This window comes from Canis aureus, chromosome 38, assembly GCF_053574225.1.
Source record: "Canis aureus isolate CA01 chromosome 38, VMU_Caureus_v.1.0, whole genome shotgun sequence".
In the NCBI taxonomy this organism is placed as follows: Eukaryota; Metazoa; Chordata; class Mammalia; order Carnivora; family Canidae; genus Canis; species Canis aureus.
In genome coordinates, this window is record NC_135648.1 from 6190601 (window position 1) to 6212036 (window position 21436).

At 48.9% G+C, this 21436-nt stretch overlaps 1 protein-coding gene and 1 long non-coding RNA gene across 5 annotated transcripts in view; one reads left to right on the forward strand and one right to left on the reverse strand.

The window, feature by feature from the left end:
• Nucleotides 1–6614, reverse strand: part of LOC144307339 (uncharacterized) — a 68738-nt gene extending 62124 nt beyond the window's left edge. Inside the window, exon 1 of one of the 2 annotated variants that reach the window (XR_013374232.1) lies at nt 70–188. This is a non-coding gene — a long non-coding RNA (uncharacterized LOC144307339). Of the gene's footprint in view, nt 1–69; nt 189–6485 lie in introns of those variants that run through there. The other variant, XR_013374229.1, reaches the window with a different exon arrangement.
• Nucleotides 16–20842, forward strand: LRRC52 (leucine rich repeat containing 52). Of its 3 annotated transcripts, none has more exons than XM_077887049.1 (3): nt 16–315; nt 543–956; nt 20367–20842. In XM_077887049.1, exons 2-3 carry the CDS (start codon nt 545–547, stop codon nt 20690–20692), a joined length of 738 nt encoding a protein of 245 aa, XP_077743175.1. In that variant the 5' UTR covers nt 16–315; nt 543–544; the 3' UTR covers nt 20693–20842. The 3 variants fall into 3 exon arrangements, with proteins under 3 accessions (XP_077743175.1, XP_077743176.1, XP_077743174.1); XM_077887050.1 differs by having other exon boundaries at nt 16–190; XM_077887048.1 differs by having other exon boundaries at nt 19–956.
• The last annotated feature ends 594 nt before the right edge of the window (nt 20843–21436 follow it).

Sequence of the window (21436 nt, forward strand, 5' to 3'; positions counted from 1 at the left end):
GGCAACCTCATTGTCATGTGGCTCTCCCCTGGCTCCCCTTCACTCGCAAACGCAGGGAAAGGGTGAGACCTTTCAGAGCAGCCAAGCGGGCAAGCTTCCAGCGGCAGTCTGGGAGTGAGCAGTCGGCAGAGCCACCAAGCCGGGCGGCGGGGCATTGGGCCTCGCGTTTCAACTTCTGTTCAGTTCTCCTGTAATGGAAAATTGCTTTGCACAAAGCTAGGGTGTTACAGTTCTTTCCAGCGCCCCTCCCCCCCACCCCGCCCCTCGGCAGCCTTCTGAACAGAGGGACAGCGCCCGCAGGAAGGTGGAAGGAGGGTAGTTGCGGCTTCTTACTATGTCCCTTGCTTCAGGCCCTGGGCCCGGGTGGTTACTCTTTTCCTTTGGAATGGGACTGGTATCGGGGTCAAAGTGTCCAAATAATTGTCAGTGTCAAGCCCAGGAAGTGATCTGCACAGGGATCCAGTTAGCCGAATACCCCCCTGATGTACCCCTGAACACCCGGAGGCTGTACCTGAATGATAACCGCATCACCTTTTTGCCAGCGATGAATCTAGGACTCCTCAGTGACCTTGTTTACTTGGACTGTCGGAATAACCTGATTCGCGAGGTGATGGATTATACCTTCATCGGGGTCTTCAGACTCATCTACCTCGATCTCAGCTCCAACAACCTAACCTTGATCTCCCCATACAGTTTCTCCATGCTCAGCAACCTGGTGCAGCTGAACATCTCCAACAACCCTCACCTGTTCTCCCTGAACAAGTATACCTTTGCCAACACCAGCTCTCTGAGATATCTGGACCTCAGAAACACCGGCTTGCAGACCTTGGACAATGCTGCCTTCCAAAACCTCCTAACTCTACAAACCCTGTATCTGAGTGAAAACCCGTGGAAGTGCAACTGCTCCTTCCTGGACTTCACCATCTACTTAATAGTGTCCCATCTGAACCATCCAGGTGAGGGTTTGACTGGGTGTGGGGACAAGAATGTGACGGAGGAGGAGGAATTAATTCCAGAAAAGGTAAAGTCAAAAGATGGTCAGGATGGGAGAAAACTCTGGGGTAAGCTGATTGAAAGCATTCTTACTGCTCTGCAGGATCCATCCTTGGGTTGACTCAGGAGGCAATGAGTCTGTAACTGCAAAGTAAGAAATTCAGGGTCACCGTAGTCCATGGGTGGACTATTTCAATCTGTTGGATTCAGTGACTGAATTTTTCCAGGATCCAAAAGTAAATTCAGTCATGAGTAGGCCATAGAGGATCCAACAGTATGATGTACAGAAGAGAAAGTTCCATAGAGGTAGGGGGAGGGCCACAGGAGCTCCCTAGACAGTGAGAGTGCCCCCCAGTAAGGGTGAGCATGCATCCGTCAACAGCTCACCAGCGCCCACTATGTCCAGCAGGAGGTTTCAATCTCACTGGCAGATTCTCAAGTCTTACCTGGTAGATTTCCAAGCCAGTGCTGCCAGGCTCTCCACTGTCCCCACCCCTCTGCCGTGGTCCCTGGGGCACTCCAGTGTCTCAAACCCCTCTTCTTTTCAGTGACTTTACTGTCCCATCCTTTATCCTCCCATTATCCCACTTTATCAGTACCTCCTTCACTCAGGACCTCAAGGAAATGTGAATCATTCCTCATAGAAAGCCCAGAGCCACTGATGTAATCTGGCAAAATTGGACTTTGGGCTCAAAGCCTGTCCAAACCATGTCTTCTCTCCCTTCCCTGAGTGTCTGTTCTTGAAGATATTTTCATGCATCGGCACCTTCTGAAACTTCCACCATGATATCTTGCCCAGGTTGGCAAAGGCCCAGAAAGATTCCTAGCCAAAAATGATAAGCTTTAAGGGGATCTGGGGGAGAGGGCATTGAATGGTGGCAGCAAGTGAAAATGTGCCCTTCTGGCCCTCCTTCCAATGGTCGGGTCTTAACATGTCTTCCAGGCAGGGCCTGGACCATGGTAAGGCAAGCGAGCCTCCTGGGATGCAAGATTCAGGGAGATAGTAAGAGCGGGTGGCTTTCTCACATTTGGCGCCCTGGGCACCTGGCCCTCAAGCTGAGCTAGAATAAATCAAAAGGAAAGAACTTCATCAGACGTATCTTCTTAAGAATACTGATCATGAAAGAACAGAGGAACAGTTATCTTGGCTAGGTTGCCTTACCTCTCCAGAGAGAATGTCTTCTACTTTTCTCAATGACTGGTGCATTCAATGTGATTCTCCTGTCAATGTTCATGTAACTAGCCCATGGAGAGCTTCATCTTCTCTTGTCCCCTGCCCACCATAAGTATATATTTTCCTTGAGCAGAGCCCACCAAGTAGTCAGAAGGACCTCCTACCCTAGCTGAAAAGGGCGACATGGCTTGGCTTCTCCCGTAGTCCCTAAGCCTACCACTTTACCGGCCATCAAATCTCCCTCAATCAAAATTCTGCTTACAGAGTCGTGTCTTCTCAGAATGCTCAGGCTGACTGCTTTGGACTCCTTGACTCATTTCATTCCGGGATTGAATAGGATTATAAACCAGATCTGTTTCACTGTGCGTTTTAAAAAACATCAGAAGCGGGTATCTATCTTGTCAAGCCCATGAGTTCCTCATGAATGAAGAGTCTGTCTTTTGAGATAGACAAAGCTTTTAGTCGCTGGCCAGTGTGAGCCCCCTCCCTCAACACGCACCCACAACAACTGGTCTGCTCATCTCTCTCTGTTGTTTGGTGGCCTAGCGGAACCCGCCCAGGCCACTTCATGCAGAACTATGGTCTCATTGCCCTGGCTAACAATTGTTATCTCTTAAAAACACTAATGAGCCCAAGGCTAGTCATAGAACAATTTATCTTTGTAGAGAGCTTTGCAGCTGCTAGAGTTTTCTCACACATACTGTCTCATTTTCTTTACTTTGAGTGTAATACCAACCCTTAAATTTTGTTCCCTGGGCCTGTGGAAGAGGCTAGGATTGGTATTTTTAACCCTATCACGTGGATGAGAAAATAGACTGACCCAAAATCACATGGCTAGTAAATAGCAAAAAAAAAAAAAAAATTTTTTTTAATCTTCTGATTCTGATTCAAGTCTTTTTTCATGAGACTACTAGATCTTAAATCCCCAAATTACATGATAACTGTGATCCTATAAGTCAGCTTAGTTATAAATATAAGTCATGTTAGAAGCATATGGCCACGGCATCTAAATTACAGCTTTATTTCCTATCTGACTACACATGGAGCTCACCCAAGATCATTTCCGTTGGCTAATGAGCTCTAGCCAATGTAAACTCATCACAGGCCTGCACTCCTCCTATAAGTCCAAGTTCACCCCGACCCACCCAAACTCCCAGAGAAGGAGCCCAACCTTTGCATCTCAGTCAGTCTGGTTGTCCGTTCCCACACATACATACACATACAACATCACAAACATATGCATAAACACAAGGGCAAACACACATACATATTCCCATATACATACAAGCACGAAGATGTGCCCCCACACACACATACTGTATATGTGTACACATATACACAGCTACTCACACACAATCACCCACATATTACACATACATAATGCACATACACACATTCAACGTGTAGATACATACCCGTACATGAAGGGGCACACATATACACATAAAATTGAACGCATACACAGTAGAATTCATTAGGTGCTTTTCTTGCCCTTTAGCCCTCAACATAATGGAAGATTTATTTTGTATGACTCTCACATGATTCATGCCCCTGATAAGTGGAAATATCTTTGCTACGGACAAACACTAAAGCACAGGCTCACCTATTAGACCACACCTGCTATAGAAAGGTGATCTTTGGCATGTTCTAGAATGGAGAGTACATATCTCGCCATGTACCACACTGCAAGATATAAGAAGAATCTCTCTGAAATGAGCTGAGTACATGGTTATTTATAAAGAAGAATCCAAATTAAAGATGGCTTTCCCTTTAGATCCAGGAAGATACTGAACATTAGCATTGGGAGATTTTCCCTGTGGTCCAGTATTAAGGTGAGCAAGATAATAGAGGGGCAGGATATAGATCCCTTGAATAGCAAGGCAGTGAAGTAAGGAATTTCCATGCTACCACTTAGTTCATCTGTTCATCCATTTAAATATTTATTGAGTCCTATTATGCGCCAAACAAGTGCTCATGGAGGGAACCTTGAACTGTGTGTGGAGACTCACATGACTTGATCATTTGCACCATATATGTCTCCTGGTCCAGTAAGGTACAGCAGAACTAACCCCACTGGACAGAGCAGGACAAAAGAGGCCTCCATATGCCTTTTGGGTAGAGGAGGCACTTGGGAGAGCTTCAGTTGCAGGTGGGGAATGGCAACCACCCTGCAGGGAGGGGAGCCCAGTGTTAAAGAGCTCAGGTTGGAGTGAAACAGACCTGAATTATAACCCTAGCCCTGCTGCCTGCTATTTGTAGGATATCTGAGAAGTTACTTAGCCTCTCTGAACCTCAACTTCCTCATCTTTCAGACAGGTATAATAATAGAGCCAACCTGCCTAGGCTGCTGAGATGAGAACGCTTACAAACTTCCATTAGTATTGAGTCTTGCACACCAAAAAGCATTCAATAAACAAATGGTTGGCAGATGTGGGAAAGATACACGGTACTTAAGAGAATAGCAGACATCAGTCAGGTGATCCCTGGGATAAGCAGTAGACTTCAGGAAGTTTCAGCACACAAGGAACAAGAGGACAGTGTGCCCTGTCTGGTAAACATGACTATAGGGATGCATGGTGGGGGGAGGCGGGGGGAGGGAGGGATATAGATAGGATGTTGAAAAGTGATCAGCAGGTCCCAGGGCTCTAAATCCTGGGAAAATGGGACAGAGGGAGTCTTAGAGGGAGCTGGGTATTAGGCAAGTTATGAACACAAGAGTTCAGACTGGGGAACAAAACCAGAAGGCCAAATCAAGGCTTGATCTCAGCCTAGATCATAAGACTCAGGGCTTTGCCAGTAGTAGCAGCAAAGTGATTCTGAATCACCTGAATCTGGAACTGAAGTTCTACCTAAAGACAAACCCCACTTCCAGCAACAGGTGTAGACATGCAGACAGCTATCAAGGGATAAAGGCAAGGAGGTCCAACTGTGGTATAAGAAGTCACCTACATGGTGTGATTTTGTTATTTGAAGAGGACTTTCCCCCATCCACTGTCTACCACTGAGCTAAAATTAGCCATTAGAGGTTTGTCCCTTTGAGTCCCAAAAAGTGCTCAAATTTGGAAGAGGACCCTACAAAATATATGAACCCTGGGGCTGAATAATACCAGTGTCCCCAAGCCTTTCTCAGCTCTCATATCAGAGGCAGAAGTGAATTCTTGAGAAATACAGTTAGCTAAAGTTAATTCGGCAACAGAGGGGAACCTTGAAGGAAGCCAAGGTCCAGGAAAGAAATGGGGAGATCTTAAAACAAAAGATATGAAGGCAGTAATATGTGCCTCCCCCATGTCACATGTTGACTCAGTTCACCCCCATAAAGGGCCTGTGGGGAAGGCTAAACTGTTTTATTCACCTTTTTTTCATCATAAAGCTACACTGAATAGGAATATCAAAATTTTCCCACACTAGCAAGAAATTTGGTGTTATTATCAAAGGTCTTCATCAAAAAAAAAAAAAAAAAACAACCCTCTGATGGTATACTCACCAGATGCACTGAAAACTGTTCCATCTTCAAAAAGTTCACATACTCACTTTGCAAACATGAAAATCACAGCAGAAACAGGGGTGAGTAATAAAGTGCTGGTCACCAGGACGCTCTAATCAATGCAGAGTTAAAAACAGACCCACAGATTCCATTTTCTTTATGGCTTGGTCAGCAGATAGGAGGACTAATTCCTGGCTGGGACTGTAATTTCCCAGGCATTAATGCTCTTTGAAGGTGAGAGTGGCAATTGAACTCTTCCCAGGATAGAACTGCCTAGTAGGACAGGGTTGAGCGCCTCCAAAGATGCTCTCAAAAATGCACAATTCTAAGCTCCTGGACATAAGGATCCTGGACTCCATCCTCTCTTCTCCCACAGTCTCGTCTAGTGCTATCCAACAAAAGTCTCTGCTGCAGTAGAAATGGCCTATATCTGTGCTGTTCAATATGGTAGTCACTAGCCTCACGTGGGTATGGAGTTCTTGAAATTAGGCTAGAGCAACTGAGGAACTGAATTTTTAATTTTTATGTTGTTTTAAATTATGTGAGTAGCCCCATGAATGGCCACTGGCCACCATATTAGGGTAGCCATTTTTTAAAGATTTTATTTATTCATGAAAAACACAGAGAGAGAAAGGCAGAGACACAGGCAGAGGGAGAAGCAGGCTCCATGCAGGCAGCCCAATGTGGGACTCAATCCTGAGACCGCAGATCACGCCTTGAGCCAGGGGAAGGTGCTCAACCGCTGAGCCATCCAGGTATTCCTTGGGTAGCCTTTTAATATAAGATGCTTGAGATGGAACTTTAAAATCCTGCCTCCTAAAAAAAAAATCTCACCTCCTCACAAGTAAGTGGCTATAGAGCCAAGCCCAACACGGAGATCTCCTGACATCCAGATTCAGTGTTTTCCCCTCATGCCATGACTCTTCTTACTCTAGATACATCCCCGTCCATTTGACTCTGAAATATTTGTTGTATGATCATTATATGCCCAACATTTTGGGCATAATGCTGGGGTGCTTTCATCACAAAGACGTCATAATTCCCATCTTTCATAAGACAATCTTGGGATACAAGAGAGAGAAAATGCAATTGAAAGCCAAGAAGTCCTGGAGCGCATGGGTGGCTCAGTCAGTCAAGCATCTGCCTTTGGCTCAGGTCATGATCCTGGGGTCCTGGGATCAAGCCCCACGTCGGCGGGTGGCGGGGTTCCCTGCTCAGCAGGGAATCTGCTTCTCCCTTTCCCTCTGTCCCTCCTCCCACTCATGCTCTCTCTCTCTCACTTGCTCTCTCTCTCTCAAGTAGATGAATGGAATATGAAAGAAGAAAGAAAGAGAAAGAAAGGAAAGAAAGAAAGAAAGAAAGAAGAAAGAAAGAAAGAAAGAAAGAAAGAAAGAAAGAAAGAAAGAAAGAAAGAAAGAAAAGAAAGAAAGAAAGAAAAGGAGGAAAGAAAGGAAAGAAAGAAAGACAGGCAGCCAAGAGGTCCTGTCCTGGTCCCCGCAATGCACTGTGTGATGTGGGGCAAGTCACTTTCCCTCTGAGACTCACTTGTCTTTGAAATAAAAAGGTAGTAGGATTAGATACTCTCTAAAGCCCATCTAGCTGGTAGTCTATGGACATAAATAGAAAGACAAGGTGCACCTAACTGTGGGAGAAGAGCAGGGATCAGCAGACGGGGTCCCAAATGGGCAGTGCAATGGATCGATGCTGAGGCGGAGGCACTCCTGGAGAAGCAGTCCACAGTCACATAATTAGGACACGCACATAATTAGGAAGTAGGCAGTCTGGAACCCCTGCACTGTCCTACCTCCTGTCTACTTGACTAGAACAGTGCGTCCATCCCCAGGAGACTCGATGCCCTAGACTGTCCTCCCAGACCTGGCCTCCTCAGCCAGTGGCTTTCAAATTCCAATGAGCACAGGAGCCTCAGGCCCCATATCCAGAGATTCTGGTTTTGGACTGTGCAGATCATTAGACCATATTTTGAGAAACCTTATGACAATGGCTTCTGTTCTAGATCTATAGTGGCTGCTCCCACTGGTGAATAAACTGATTTGCACTGAGATGTTAGTGGCTGATAATGTTTTGACATGTCTCCCTCAAGGAGCATTTGCAGAAACAGAGTTCAGAAAGTGACAGACTACCAGGGGTAGAAGCGGGAGTAGTTTGGGGACAGAGTGTCCCTCTGTCAGCTCTTAAATTATAGTCCTTAAACAATCCTGGGTGACCCGATGGGGGGGTGCCCACGAATCAAAGAGGAATCTGGGCAGGAGTGCTACAGAGGCAGCGGACAAAGCCACTCGGGGACATCTGCGGGGAGCAGATGGGTTGGGTCATATGCTGTTTCAGGTCCACGTCATCTTGAGGGCATTTTGAGCAGAGAACATCTTCGTTTCATTCCAGCGCTACTTCATCCTGTATTCAAGGCTGCTGTAATAGGATAATGGCCCCATTTCAACCCACCAAGTACAAAGTCATCTACAACTGTGCCAAGACTTAGATTTCCGGAATGAATTCAGGTCCTCACACTCTTCCACTATTAATGCTAACCCATCTTCTCCACCAGAGAAATTGCTGCAGGGACCAGACACCCAGAAAGGGAACAGCTGGGCAGCAGACATTTCCAAGGCCGTCAGCTGCTCTGCCAGCTTGTCTCTCCCTCCTTCTCACAAACACCCTGCTGAGAGCCAGAGGAGCAGCCTCATGAGGGCAATAAGGGGGCTAAGAGGGGTGCAAGTGGGTCAGTGATCCCTAAACTACCCAGAAAAGCCAAGGAGGGATGGGGTGGCAAGCACGTGCAGCTTAGGAAGGATCCTGAGTAATTCTCACACACTCTTGAGCTCAACCCACTTGAAATCCCTGAAAGTAGGTGACCCAAAGTCCCTTCAAGTTCAAAAATGCCAGACCTCTGTGCATGGCCTCTCTGGTCACCCAGCACCACTCAGGCTTCTGGAAGGCAGCTGTGCAAGGCTGGCCAAAGCAGCCAACTTCAGTTTCCTTATCTCTAGAAGTGAAGAGCTCTCCAGCCTGGAGATAATCCAGCAGAGTGTGGATGTGGCTAGAAAGAGAAACAGGGATCCAGCCATGAAGGGCCTTTGAAGGATTTTCTGGGGAACATGCAGTACATCCTGAAAAGTTCTGGGAGGCAGGTGAGCCTGGATGCAGGGCTAGGATGCTCCTGTGGGCATCCAGGTAAGGGAGGAAGATGGTCTATGGCAGCAGATGAAGAAGTCTAGACAGGTCAGAAGGAACCATTTCAAAGGTAGAAGGAATAGGACTCGGGACTGAACCAGACCCTCCCAAGTTCCCAGTCCTCCTTTCATGACTTCTGGCAAGTTCTAAGTAATTAATAGATATGTATATTTAACATTTATCTTCCCTGATAGTAAGGTCTATGAGAGCAAAGAACATGTCTGAAGCTTCAGAAACTAGTTCAGGGCCTGACACAGGAAAAAGGCTCAATAAATATTTATTGAGAAAAATCAATGAGCAAATGAGATGTGGAAAATAACAGAAAAGAATTGGCTTCAATGGCTCTGGAGGCTTCCCTGAGATGGACACTCTTGGAGGAAGGGTAGTGAGGAGCTTAGGGGAGAACATGTCCCATCTTGAGCGTGTTGAGTGGGAGGGGCCCCGTGAACCAGGAGGCATTTGAACATTCTGGCCTGAAATCCAGAAGAATAGAATACATATTTCAGAATCATCAGCTCACTGGTGATCATTGAAATCAAACAAAGGATGAGATAAGCCAGCAAAGGAGTTTAGAACAGGGGCAGGGGGTGGGTAACAGGGCAAGGACAGAAGCTTTGGGGAATGCCAACATACAGAAGGGCCAAGAAGAGCCACGCACAAGGTGTCCTGGGCAGAAGCAGCCAGGCAAGAGAAACGAAATCAGAGAAAGGTGGACTCACAGAAGCCAAGAAAAGAGTTTCAAAGAGTGGAAGCAGGTCAAGTAAGGATTGAAAAGTGTCCATCAGATTTAGCTACCAAGAGGTCCCTGATGTCTTGGATGATTCCCATGGCATGGAGGGAGTGGACACCAGAGCGCAGTGAGCTACACAATGAATAGCAAGGAAGAAAAGAGGTGCAGAAAAAAATGTAAACTTGGGGCACCTGGCTGGCTCAGTTAGTGGAACATGCAACTCATGATCTCAGGGTCGTGGGTTCGAGCCCCACATTGGGCATAAAGATTACTTGAAAAAAATGTAAACTCTTCTAGGGAGTTTGGCTGTGGACCGAGGAGCTAGGGCGATAGATGGAGGGGAACTGTACAAAGCGGGTACTTATTTTCTTAGGAGCAAAGAGGTCCATGGAGGTGTTTATCTGCTGCTGAGAAGAGTCGATGCAGGGCAAAGACACAGGACAAGGAGAGTAACTGACGGGGTAAAGCCCTGGGGAGGCGGGAGTGAGTGGACTCCAGAATGAAATGGAGGGTCAGCCTCAAACAGGAAAAGGTCCCTCCTCTGGGGCTGTGGAGAAGGAAGCGAGGGCAAGCGCACATGGCATAACTGTGAGGACATGGGGCAAAGGAATCGAGGGGCCTGCCCGAGAGTCCCTATTCTACTTTCAGTGAGATAAAAGACAAAGGATGACTTTATATCTAGAAGAGTACACAAGTTTCACACGCTGTTCTCTATGATGCTTTGGTAGCACCAGCCCAAGTAGGTGATCCTAAAATATCCCTTTGTTCTCAAGAGGATCATACTCCCCGTTGAACAGGCAAAACCAAGATGGGCTCTGGATTCAAACTACCTGGTTTTCCATCCTGCCTCCATCACTTACCAGCTGGGCCGCAATCTACACAAGAACCACGCTCCTCGTCTATAAAACGGCGATAGGTTCGTGCCTATTTCTCGGGTTGTTGTGCTGATTAAATGAAACGACCCAGATGAAAGTTTTAGAAATGCACGTAGTAATGTTCAGCTAATGTTAGCTACTGTCATTGCCGTGACAATTCCTGGTGGTGACTGCGAAAGCCACACAGGGTGCAGAGAAGGGGGACAGCCATGTGGGTTGACCGAGACAGACAGGGTAAGTCCTGCTGTGGTGCTGCCCTCCGTGTGCTTGCGTGCACTGTCCGCAGAGAGTCCAATTTAGGCGGGGGTGAGGGGGAGCTAGAGCTTTTGGGGTGGGAGTGGGTGTTTTAAAACCTTCAAAATGACAGCATTATATTTTTAAAAATGAAATGCGATGCTTAGCCCATACACGGTGATTTTTTTTTTCTTATCAGAACAGTGATAGATTTGTCCTTCCCCTCAACCCAAATAAAAGAACAGCTAATTATGTCTGATACATCCGATTAAAATGTAGTGAGGACTAGGATGAGTCATGTTAACAAACCCTCGCAATTTTCAATATCTTCTTCCAACAGCTACGATGCTTGGGCCACAGCATGTGGCTGAGGTGAGGCACAGGCCTTGTTGACTGATCTGACATCCGCACGGGGTGGGGAGGAGCTGGGCCTGGCCCCTGAGTTCTCCTGTTCCACTAACAGTTACTGAGCATCTACCAGGTGCCAAGGCCCGAGCATACAGCTGAGAACAGAAACAGATGTGCCGTCACAGAGCTTCCACTCTAGCGGGAAGGGAATAAATAAGCAATTAAGCATAGGACTTGATGTCAAGGGACAATAAGAGGAAAATATGGGAAGAGAAAGGAGAGAGTGTGTCTGGGATGGAGGACAAGGCAGATTGTTTCTGTTGGGTGGTGCCGAGGAGGTGACATTTGAGCAGAGAACTGAGTAAGGTAAGGAGACAAGCTGTGGAAATAAGATGTGGGGGAAGGGAACTTTCTAGACAGAGGGAAGAGCAAATGCAAAGGCCCCGGGGTCGAATGAGCATGCTTATCTTAGAGGGTGAGCAGAGGGGAGACAGATGAAGGAAGGAGACAGAAAATTAGCAAGAGGCCAGGTCAGTTAGGACCTCTAGGCCAATGAGAGGCTTTCAATTTTGTTCCTGAGTGTGACAGGAAATCACGAAAGGGTTTTGAGCAGGGAAGGGGCATGACCTAGGACCTGCAGAGGGCTCCCAATGCTGGGTGGGGAGAGACTGAGGGCAGAGCAGGGACACAGATGAGAAGGGCTGTCACAGCTCAGGTGAGGGAGGATAGTGGCCTGGACCAGGGTAACGGTCCAGATGATGGGAAAATATAAGAATTGGGATGTGTTTGGAAGGTAAGACTAACAGGAATGGCTCGTGGTTTGAGACACGGCTCGTGATATGAGAGAGGAAGCAAGGAGAGCTCCCAAAGTCTGTGTGGGTGACCGGTGATCGGTGGTGCCCTGCTGCTACTGAGCTTTTCTAAGTTGCCTGTTATCCATGAGGACCACTGTTCTACTACCTTCCCTACCTGGGATTTTCCAAGCAGATGGGTAGTTATCTATCTATCTATCTATCTATCTATCTATCTGTCATCTATCTATCTAAGAGTGAGTTAGGGCCCCTGGGTGGCTCAGTGATTGAGTGTCTGCCTTCAGCTCAGGGCATGATCCTGGGGTCCTGGGATCCAGTTTCGGACTGGGCTCCCCATAGGGAGCCTGATTCTCCCTCTGCCTGTGTCTGCCTCTCTCTGTGTGTCTCTCATGAATAAATAAATAAAATCTTTAAAAAAAAAAAAAAAAAGGAAAGAGTTAGAGAGAGAGAGCACAAGCCAGAAGAGAGGCAGAGAGAGAAAGAGAAGCAGACTCCCCACTGAGCAAGGAGCCCCAAAGCTAGGCTCAATCCCAGGACCCCAGGAACCATGACTTGACCATGACTGCTTAGCCAACAGAGTCCCCCGGGCGACCCCAGATGGATAGTTACTAAGCAGGCCCAGCTTTAGACCCAACTGAGCAGAAACTAGCATTTGCCTTTAGCTTCCAAGAACCACCTGGCTCCATCCCCCAGCCCAGCCATGGAGCTGGCTCCCTGCCCCATCAAAACCTTCCTCAAGGAAGATGACAGCATGGGTTCCCCCCGGGGAAGGGGCTTCTGTTGTTAGCTTTTTTTTCACAAGACCATACTCTTTAAGCCTTATTTGGTTGGCAGGATGGAAGGTCTATCTCCTGCTGGCAGCATTCTGGGTACATAAGACAAGTGCGTAAGGAGGTATTATGAGGGAAAGGGGTCTTTGCACCTGCACATCATGCCCGTATACAACCATTTGTCCAAAAGGCCAGTCCTGTAGCCTCGAGCACCTCTAAAGCACAGGAACAATCGGGTTGAACTTGCTGGATTTGAAGGGCTTTCCTGTAATGTTCCAAGAGGCTATGAATCAGTTTTAACCTTTACCAAAATATAGACTCTTTAACCAAGGGGGGAAAATGTATTAGAGAAGAATTGTAGTGCCTAAGCCCAAATCATCCAAACCTTTAAGTTTTCATGCCAGGGCTGGTTTAGACCAGGAATCAGCACTGCTTTCTATAAAAAGCCAGATAGCAAATATTTTAGGCTTTGTGGATCTCTGTTGCAACTCCTCGATTTTGCCATCTGTAACCTGAAAGCAGTCATAGAAAATACATAAATAGGGGCGCCTGGGTGGCTCAGTCAGCGAAGCATCTGCCTTCAGCTCAGGGCATGATCTCAAGGTCCTGGGGTCACATCACGCTCCCTGCTCAGCTGGGAGTCCGCTGCTTCCTCCACCCTTCTGTCCCTACTTCTGCTCGCTCTCTCTCTCCCTCTCTCTCTCTCTCTCGTGTGTGCCTCTCTCCCAAATAAATACCTAAAAAATGAAATATGTAAGTAAATGGGCATGGCTGTGTTCCAATAAAAACGTATTTGGAAAAACAGGCTGCAGGCTGGATCTGGCCCATGGAGTTTGTGGAACCTGGGCTCACGCCATCCAGAGGAGACAGACAGGTGATGAGCTCTAGATAGGAAAGGTAGAAGCCAATGCTCAGAGGACCCCGCATGCGGGTCTGAGAAGGGGGCCTTTCTGGCTGGTTGACTTTGGTGGTGTTGGGCTGCTGTGTGGTCCAATCTAGGTTCCCCCCCAGAGAGTCATTTCCTCCGGGCCACCCAGAATGTAGACAAACATAACAGTGGTCCCTTCAAATTCCAGTCGGGAACTGGTCCTAAACCACGAGGCCAAAGACACAAGGGTTTAAGAACTGCTTGTGTGAGATCAGATCAATGAACCTACCCATTCTCCCCTGTATGCATTCAACAGACATTTATTGAGCATCTACTGTGTGCCAGGCACTAGGCATACGAAGCCAAACAAAGAGGGCCTCTGCTTTCAAACAGTTCTCTAGTACGAATTGGGGACTAGTACTGGGGACCTTTGATGCCATGCCTGCAACACCTGCATCCTCACTTGTCCCCGTCCACATTCACCCTCCCTTCTCTCTCTGCAGCCTCAGAGGACAGAGGAGTCTCTCCTTCCAGTTCAAGGCTGTCTTTCCTCCATTTGGTCCTGGGGACCACCTCTTCCTGACTCCTCCAGGACTTCACACCCCGTGGCTCACTGAATCCTCACGAGGGATGAGGGATTAATACTTATCTGGCATAAATGAGTCCAAGGAGGCAAGGGATTAGCTGACCTGCCTTTGGCCTTCTATCTCCCCAGGTTCACTAGCCTCTAGCCGAGCATGATATCAATGACATTGACCCCAAGGGGTATTAACAACAAGTAACATTTCACTCATTCAACAAACATGCTTTGAGCTCTAGTATGGGTGAAGTGCTGTTCTAGGTGTTGAGGGTACAACAGTGAACCACGCAGACAAAACCCCGTGTCTCATGGAGCTCTTAATCTAGTGGGAAGAGGCAGACAAAGGAGTAGGTCAATCCACTTCCTTGACAAATACACAATGAGCTGGAGAAAAAAAAATGAGACAAAGTACTCTGCATCTAGTACTCTACATCCAAGCAAGCTAGAGTCTACTAAGGAGAAATGGGGGAATCAGGTCTTTCTTGGGGTTCAAGGGGGAAGTCTTAGGACAAAGTGGGTAAGCTGCTAGAAACCAGTGCTGCGCTCTCGGGGGCAGGGACAGCTTAGTGGTGAAGGGAGCCTCCAAACTCCATCCTTCACTGTACGTTGTCACCACAGGGAGGCTCAACCATCCACTCAGCATGGGGGGCTCAGAGCCTGCACTCGACTCCTTGGGAACCTACAGGAGACCACAAGCTGGTTTGTCTTATAATAACTGGGTTCAAACCAGTTTTCTGTATGGGAGACTTCTTGGGCTCCTGCAAAACATGTGATTCTGAGCCACAGAAACCCTTGCTCCTCCAGACACGTGAGTCTGGCAAACAGGTTTCCTGCCTGTGAGTAGCATGCTATGTGTGGAAATAAACAAAGTGGGGAGTCTATGTTTCCTTAGGAACTATTTGCAGGAATAATTTAAACATTAATGACACCTGTAATCGTACCTGGGAGTTTGAACTGGGACAAGTGCCCTGGGCCCAGGGAATGGGGCTGAGAGACAAGGGGGCCAGTCATCTGTTCCTAATATGAATGAAGGCCCTGGAGTTGTGCAGTTCACAGCAGTACAACAGAACTTGGTAGCCTTTTGTCAGAGGAAAGGAAATCAAGAAAGCCAGAGAGGGAGTACTGATAAACCATTTATTCATTTGGTAGTAGCATGGGAGTAATAACTAAAACTGCCCGGTGGGGTGATCAAGAGTAGAGTTTAATTTTGAAAAGCACCTTCTCTGATGCCCAGCACGCACTCCAAGATCAGTAGATGGGTCTATAGTCTCTAATGTCATCAGGACAGAATAGGAAAAGAATGTTTGATTAACAAACTAATGAAAAGGAAATGAAATCATAAAATAAAAGGCAACAAAGTAGAGAGAAAGAGACATAAAATAAATGGGACAGGTTGAAAACATGTCAGTCTAATGTTAAATTTTTTTTCAAGATTTTATTTATCCATTCATGAGAGACACACAGAGAGAGGCAGAGACACAGGCAGAGGGAGAAGCAGGCTCCATGCAGGGAGCCTGATGCAGGACTCGATCCCAGGACACCAGGGTCATGCCCCGAGCTGAAGGTAGACACTCAACCGCTGAGCCACCCAGGCGTCCCTAACATTAAATGTTAATGGAATAATTACAATACAAACTTTGCTAGATTGGATGGAAAACAAAACCCAGCTACATGCTGCTTATAGAAAACATATGTTAAATATGGGAACATAGAAAGATTAAAAGTAAAAGGATGGCAAAAGATAAACGATGCAAATACTAACCAAAAGATATTTGATGGAGCCTTACTAATGTCAAAGGCAGTAGACTCTAAGGCAGGAAGCATTACTGGAAATAACGAGATGTTGCTCAGTGGAAAGAGGGCAAATCTGCCAGGAGCAGGTAACAGGAGGAATTTTCTACACGTCTAATAACATATCTTCGATATATGTAAAGCAAAACATGACAGAAATATATGAAGTACGTAAATGCACAATCAAAACGGGTGACTTAAAAAAAAAAAAAACGGGTGACTTAAACATCCTTCTCCCAGTAGCCAATAGACAATTAATAGACTAGTAGTAACCAAGAAATAATAGTTTTTATAGATTAAAAAGAAAAGTCAGTAAAGATATTAATAAAAAAGTCAAGGGGCGTCTGGGTGGCTCAGTCAGTTGGGCGTCTCCCTTCAGCTCAGGTCATGATCTCAGGGTCCCGGGATCAAGCCCCATGTCGGGCTCCCTGCTCAGTGAGGAGTCTGCTTCTCCCTCCCCCTGCTCTCTCTCTGTCTCTCTCCCTCTGAAATAAATAAATAAAATCTTAAAAAAAAAAAGTCAATAAAGATACAGAAGACCTGTATAAAATCACAACCTAATTGGCATCCACAGAATGACAGAGTCAGCAAAAACAGAATACACACTTTCCAGGGGGGCGGGGCGGGGGGAGGCACATGCAAAATTTACTAAAAATGACTTTATGCTCAACCATAAAGCAAATTCTCAATAATTTTTTAAATATTTTATTTATTTGAGAGAGAGAGAGAGAGAGAGCACACAAGCAGGGGGAAGGGGCAGAGAGAGAGAGGGAGAAGCAGACTCCCCATGGGGCAGGGAGCCCGATGCAGGGCTCAATCCCAGGACCCTAAGACCATGACCTGGGCCAAAGGCAGGTGCTTAATCGACTGAGCCACCCAGGCGCCCGGCGCCCCCTCAAAACATTTCAAAGGACTGAAATCATGGAGAGGATGTCTCTGGCCATTGTAGAACGATAGAATTCAACAATAAAAATATTACCAGAAAACCCCCCTCAAATTAAGTATTCCTTCAATGAAGGATACGTCTTATTAACAGGAACAAGAATGATCAGACACGGATTTAGGTCTTCAAGAGTTTTGTCTGTCTGCTTGAGAAGAAAAGATATGCTCCTCCTCTGGCAAGCAGCCCCCGAGCGAGGGAGAAGGGAGATTGTCAGAGAGACAGGAAGGGTGCCAGGGCGGGCTCAGGAGGGGCGATCACAGGTGGTCTGAGCTCTGAGGATGAGAGGCCAGCGGGAGTGCTCCTGGGAGCACCACAGTCACACAGACTTTGAAGGACAGGAAGCTCTTGATCCGGGCAAACACTGAAGGAAGAGGCTTTCGACACAGAAAGAGCAGTGTAGCAACGAGCAAGACGGGCAAGACGCAATCAAGGAATTAATAGTTTAATTTGAGCGCAGCCAAGGGTGAGTCACAGACGCGCTAAGAAGCAGGGAGGGTGGTGGAGACGTGGAAGGGGGCAGACGCTGGGGGCTCTGAATGCCAGGCCAGGCCGTCTGCATGTCACTCGCAGGCCTACAGGGGAGGCGGAGGAGGGTTTCCAGCCAGAGTCAGCCCCACGGAGAGCTGGGCTTCGGGAAATCTGGCTTGTGTGTGTGAAATAGTCTGGAGCTGGGAAACGGGGGGAGTGGGGTTAGGGGGACCTGCCAGGAGACAAGCGGTCCCCCACCTTGGCAGTGACTGGGAAAAGAAGGCAGCGGTAGGAAAACCCAGGCCTCCCTCCCCGCAGAGCCACCCACATGCCCGCACTTAAGAGCAACCCAACAAAGCCTTAAAATCACTGCTAATTGCCCCTTTCAAGGTAATGCTCCCAAACGGGATGCCGTGTTTCATGTTTAGTCTGACGCTCAAGCCCTGGGCTGAAAGCTGAATCTTCTTAAAATAGAACGAGATAAGCCCTAGGCCCACAGAATCCCACACTTGCCTGTCCCCAACACACCTGTGTATAGTCCCATGTCCCGTCTCTGGAGTCTAGGGAGCTAACCCAAGCCCCGACACCCTCTAGCCAGGCTGAGCGGAGAGAGAGGACCACAGGTGCAATCGTGTGCCTGCCCCCTCCCCCCGACAGAGTGTAATGGAGCCCCCACCCCGTTTCCTGTCCTGAGAGCTCCCCCCTGGGGCAGGGCCCCCCAAGAGGACCACTTCCTCTCCTCCCCTCTGTAATCTGTGTGCACAGTGGAGGAGACCACTGTGCGTGGCCTTCCAGTCCCGTGTCTACAGCCTCTGCCACCAGCCAGGTCTCCCAGGCATCGCGGCCTTCGGCCGTCTTCCTGAGAGCCACGGCTTCACTGCAGGTGCCCCAGCACAGACGTGAGGCACGGGAACGTTCTCCGGCTTGCAGGGGCCCTGGACGGCGCTCGGCCTGGTCAGCTCCTTCCAGCCACCCAGGCCCAACTGCCTCTCCCCGACCCCGCTCACTTCTGCACGCCTTTCACTAATTCCCCTGCTGCCAGCTCCAGTCCAAACCCGACTTCCCCAACCTCCTTGGTCACCGAGGAGAGGAATGCCTTTGCGTAGCCTGGAGTATCTCCCCGAAAGTTTAGGGGAAGCGTCTGTCCACGCTAGCTTCTTTGTGTCTCCCGCCTCCGCTCGTCTGTGTTTCCTGTACCTCGTCTCCCGCCTAGCTCCTTCAGGTCATCTAGAAACTCTGGGAGGTTCAGTTTCCTTCTGTGCAAAACAAGGACAGTATCGTGCAGGCCCAAGTCGTGAGAAGAATGAAACAAGACGTTTCGTATATGGCTTAGCATGTAGTCGGGGCGGGGAAAATATTAGCTGCTGTCACAATTTTTAAGCACGATTATCTCAAGCCCTGGTCTCCACTCTGCATTGGAGCTCATTTATGTAATGCCTGCTGGATGTATTTCCCCTGGCACCACACACACACACACACACACACACACACACACACACACACAGGCATTTCTGCATCAGCGCTGCGGAGCATATGGAGCTAGGAACACGCAGGGCTGAGGACAGAGTTTTGAGTTGTGTGTGCAACACGGAGCAGCGGGCACAGTGGCTTTGCCTCCTCGCCTGTGCCCATGAGGTCCTCTCAATCACCCTGCAAGCAGGTAACGTTCTTTGCATGTGTAAGATGAGAAAATGGGATTCAGAGAGGGAAATAGATATCCTGCCGAGATTCACACAATTAGTAAGTGACAGTCTGTATTTGAGCCCTGGTGTGTCTGGCTCCGGAGCCCACTTTGCTTTCTGTTACACACTCAAGTCCATAGCATTTGACAGAGGGAGGGGCTCAGAGAAGAAGCCAGGCGGCTGAGTCAGCTGCTAAAAAGGACTGAAGACTCAACGTAGATCGTGTGATGAGCCAGTGATGCCAACCTCCCCCCACTGGGAAGCAGAACGGCCTCCCCTACTGCTTATCCCTTCCCCTGAGCTCCCCACACCCCAACTTCTTGAGCGGAGACCACACGGGAGGCACTTCCAGGGAATCTTGTCCCCGCCGAGAGCTGGGCCAGGTGTGATGCCCTCGTGGTCCCTGGCTGGACTGAGGCCTGGGTGAAGGGGAAGGGACAAGGTGCAGGGGAGAGGTGGGAGCCAAGAAGGGAGAGCAGAGAGGGAGGTGACAGGTGTGGGTGGGGGTCTGTGGAGTGTCAACACTCCATGGAGCGCTTGCTTGTTTCCAACCTCCCTGCCCCTGCTATGGTTTCTTGTTCCTTGAGGATCCATAAGGAGCCAAGCACAGGGCTGCTGCGGGGGGGTGGGGGGGTGGGCGGGGGGGGGCTCAGTCCGTAAGCCCCCAACTCTTGATTTCGGCTCACGTCATGATCTCATGGGGTCGAGAGACTGAGCTCTGCTAGGGCTCCATGCTCAGCAGGGAGTTGGCGGGAGATTCTCTCTCTCTTCCTCTCCCCCGGCCCCTCTCTACCCTCTCACTCAGATAAATAAATCTTAAAAAAAAAAAAAAGAAAAGAAAACAAGAGAAGTCCATTTTCTGGAGGCAACCTGAATGCAGCTACGTCAGAAGGGGGGCGCGGGGGAGAGAAGCAGTGTGGGTGCAGGTGCAGTACTTCTCCACCTTCCTATGCCCACATATCACCTCGTTGACACACAGATTCTGATTCAGGAGCTGGGGGGGGCGGGGGGGCTTGAGATCCTGCATTCATTTATTTATTTATTTTTACAAATTGAATCTTTTAAAGTTTTCATTTATTTAGTAGAGCAGAGCAAGAGAGAGGGAGAGCACAAGTGGGGGTGGGGAGGGAAGGGGCAGAGGGAGAGGGAATAGCAGCCCCCCGATGAGCAGGGCTCAGCCCCAGGTGGTGCTGGATCCCAGGACCCCAAGATCACGACCTGAGCCGAAGGCAGATGCTTCACCCACTGAGCCACCCAGGTGCCCCGAGATGCTGCGTATTTCCAATGAGGGCCAGGTACTTGCAGGGTCCACAGACCGCGCCCCGAGTAGCCAGGGTCCAAATGGCCTCTCCGGGTCCCCTTCGGGCCGAGGACCCTGGAGGGGCCTCTCTTTCAGCGCTCTGCCTGCTGTGTTTTTCCTCGTAGATGAGCAAAACGCCACGTGCGTGGAGCCCGCCGAGCTGGCGGGGTGGCCCATCACGCAGGTGGGGAACCCGCTCCGGTACATGTGCATCACGCACCTGGACCGCCAGGACTACATCTTCCTGCTGCTCATCGGCTTCTGCATCTTCTCCGCGGGCACCGTGGCCGCCTGGCTCACGGGCATGTGTGCCGTGCTTTACCAGAACGCCCGGCGCAAGGCGAGCGAGGACGAGGCCGAGGACGAGCACGGCCAGAGGGGGGATGACAGCGGGCGCATCTTCCAAAACAGGGCGGACTCGGGCCAGGACGGGTTCCCTCAGCTGATTTAGCTGCCAGAGACTGCTATCTGACAGGCCTTCCCTGGGCTCCCTCCCTGCCTTCCCTCCCGCCCTCCTCCTTCCACTCCCCCCCACCCCAGCTGTCTTAGACACCAAAGCCTATTAGTAAGACAAATAAAATATGTGGTGGCCATTTCACAAGTTGGTCCTTTCCTGCTCGACCAGCCCCAGGACACTTCCCTGAGCTCAGCGGGATGGCGTGGAAAAGCCTAGAAAGCTGGTGCGTGCATCTAAATGCTCAGGAAGCCCACCCCAAAAGCAGGCCAACTCATGAATATAATGAGCACCTACTATGCCTCTAACTGAAGTGCTGGCAGAGGGATGCGAGAAGCATAAGATTGAGAGGACTTGTCCTCAAAGAGCAAACAACTTGGGATGAGTGGAGATTAATATGAATGAATGAAATGGAGAAAAACACAAGACACAATGACAAGAACTGCCATCAAGAGAACTTGACCAAACATGTCCCCCGGCCAACCTCACGCCCCATCTCAAGATCGTCACTACAGTTCTCTAATACTGACATTAGTTTACAGTGGGACATCGAAGCCCAGGAGAAACAAGGGACTGAGGTCACCCAGCTGGTCAGTAGCACAGCCCACCACCCCAAAGTCCACACACTCTACTTCCCATGAAGCCGCCTCCCCAGGAAATGTTTCCTGACACAGCCCAGGGCTCATCATGCAAGCCGCGGACAAAATGAACTGGGTCATCCCCCACGACAACGTGGAGGGG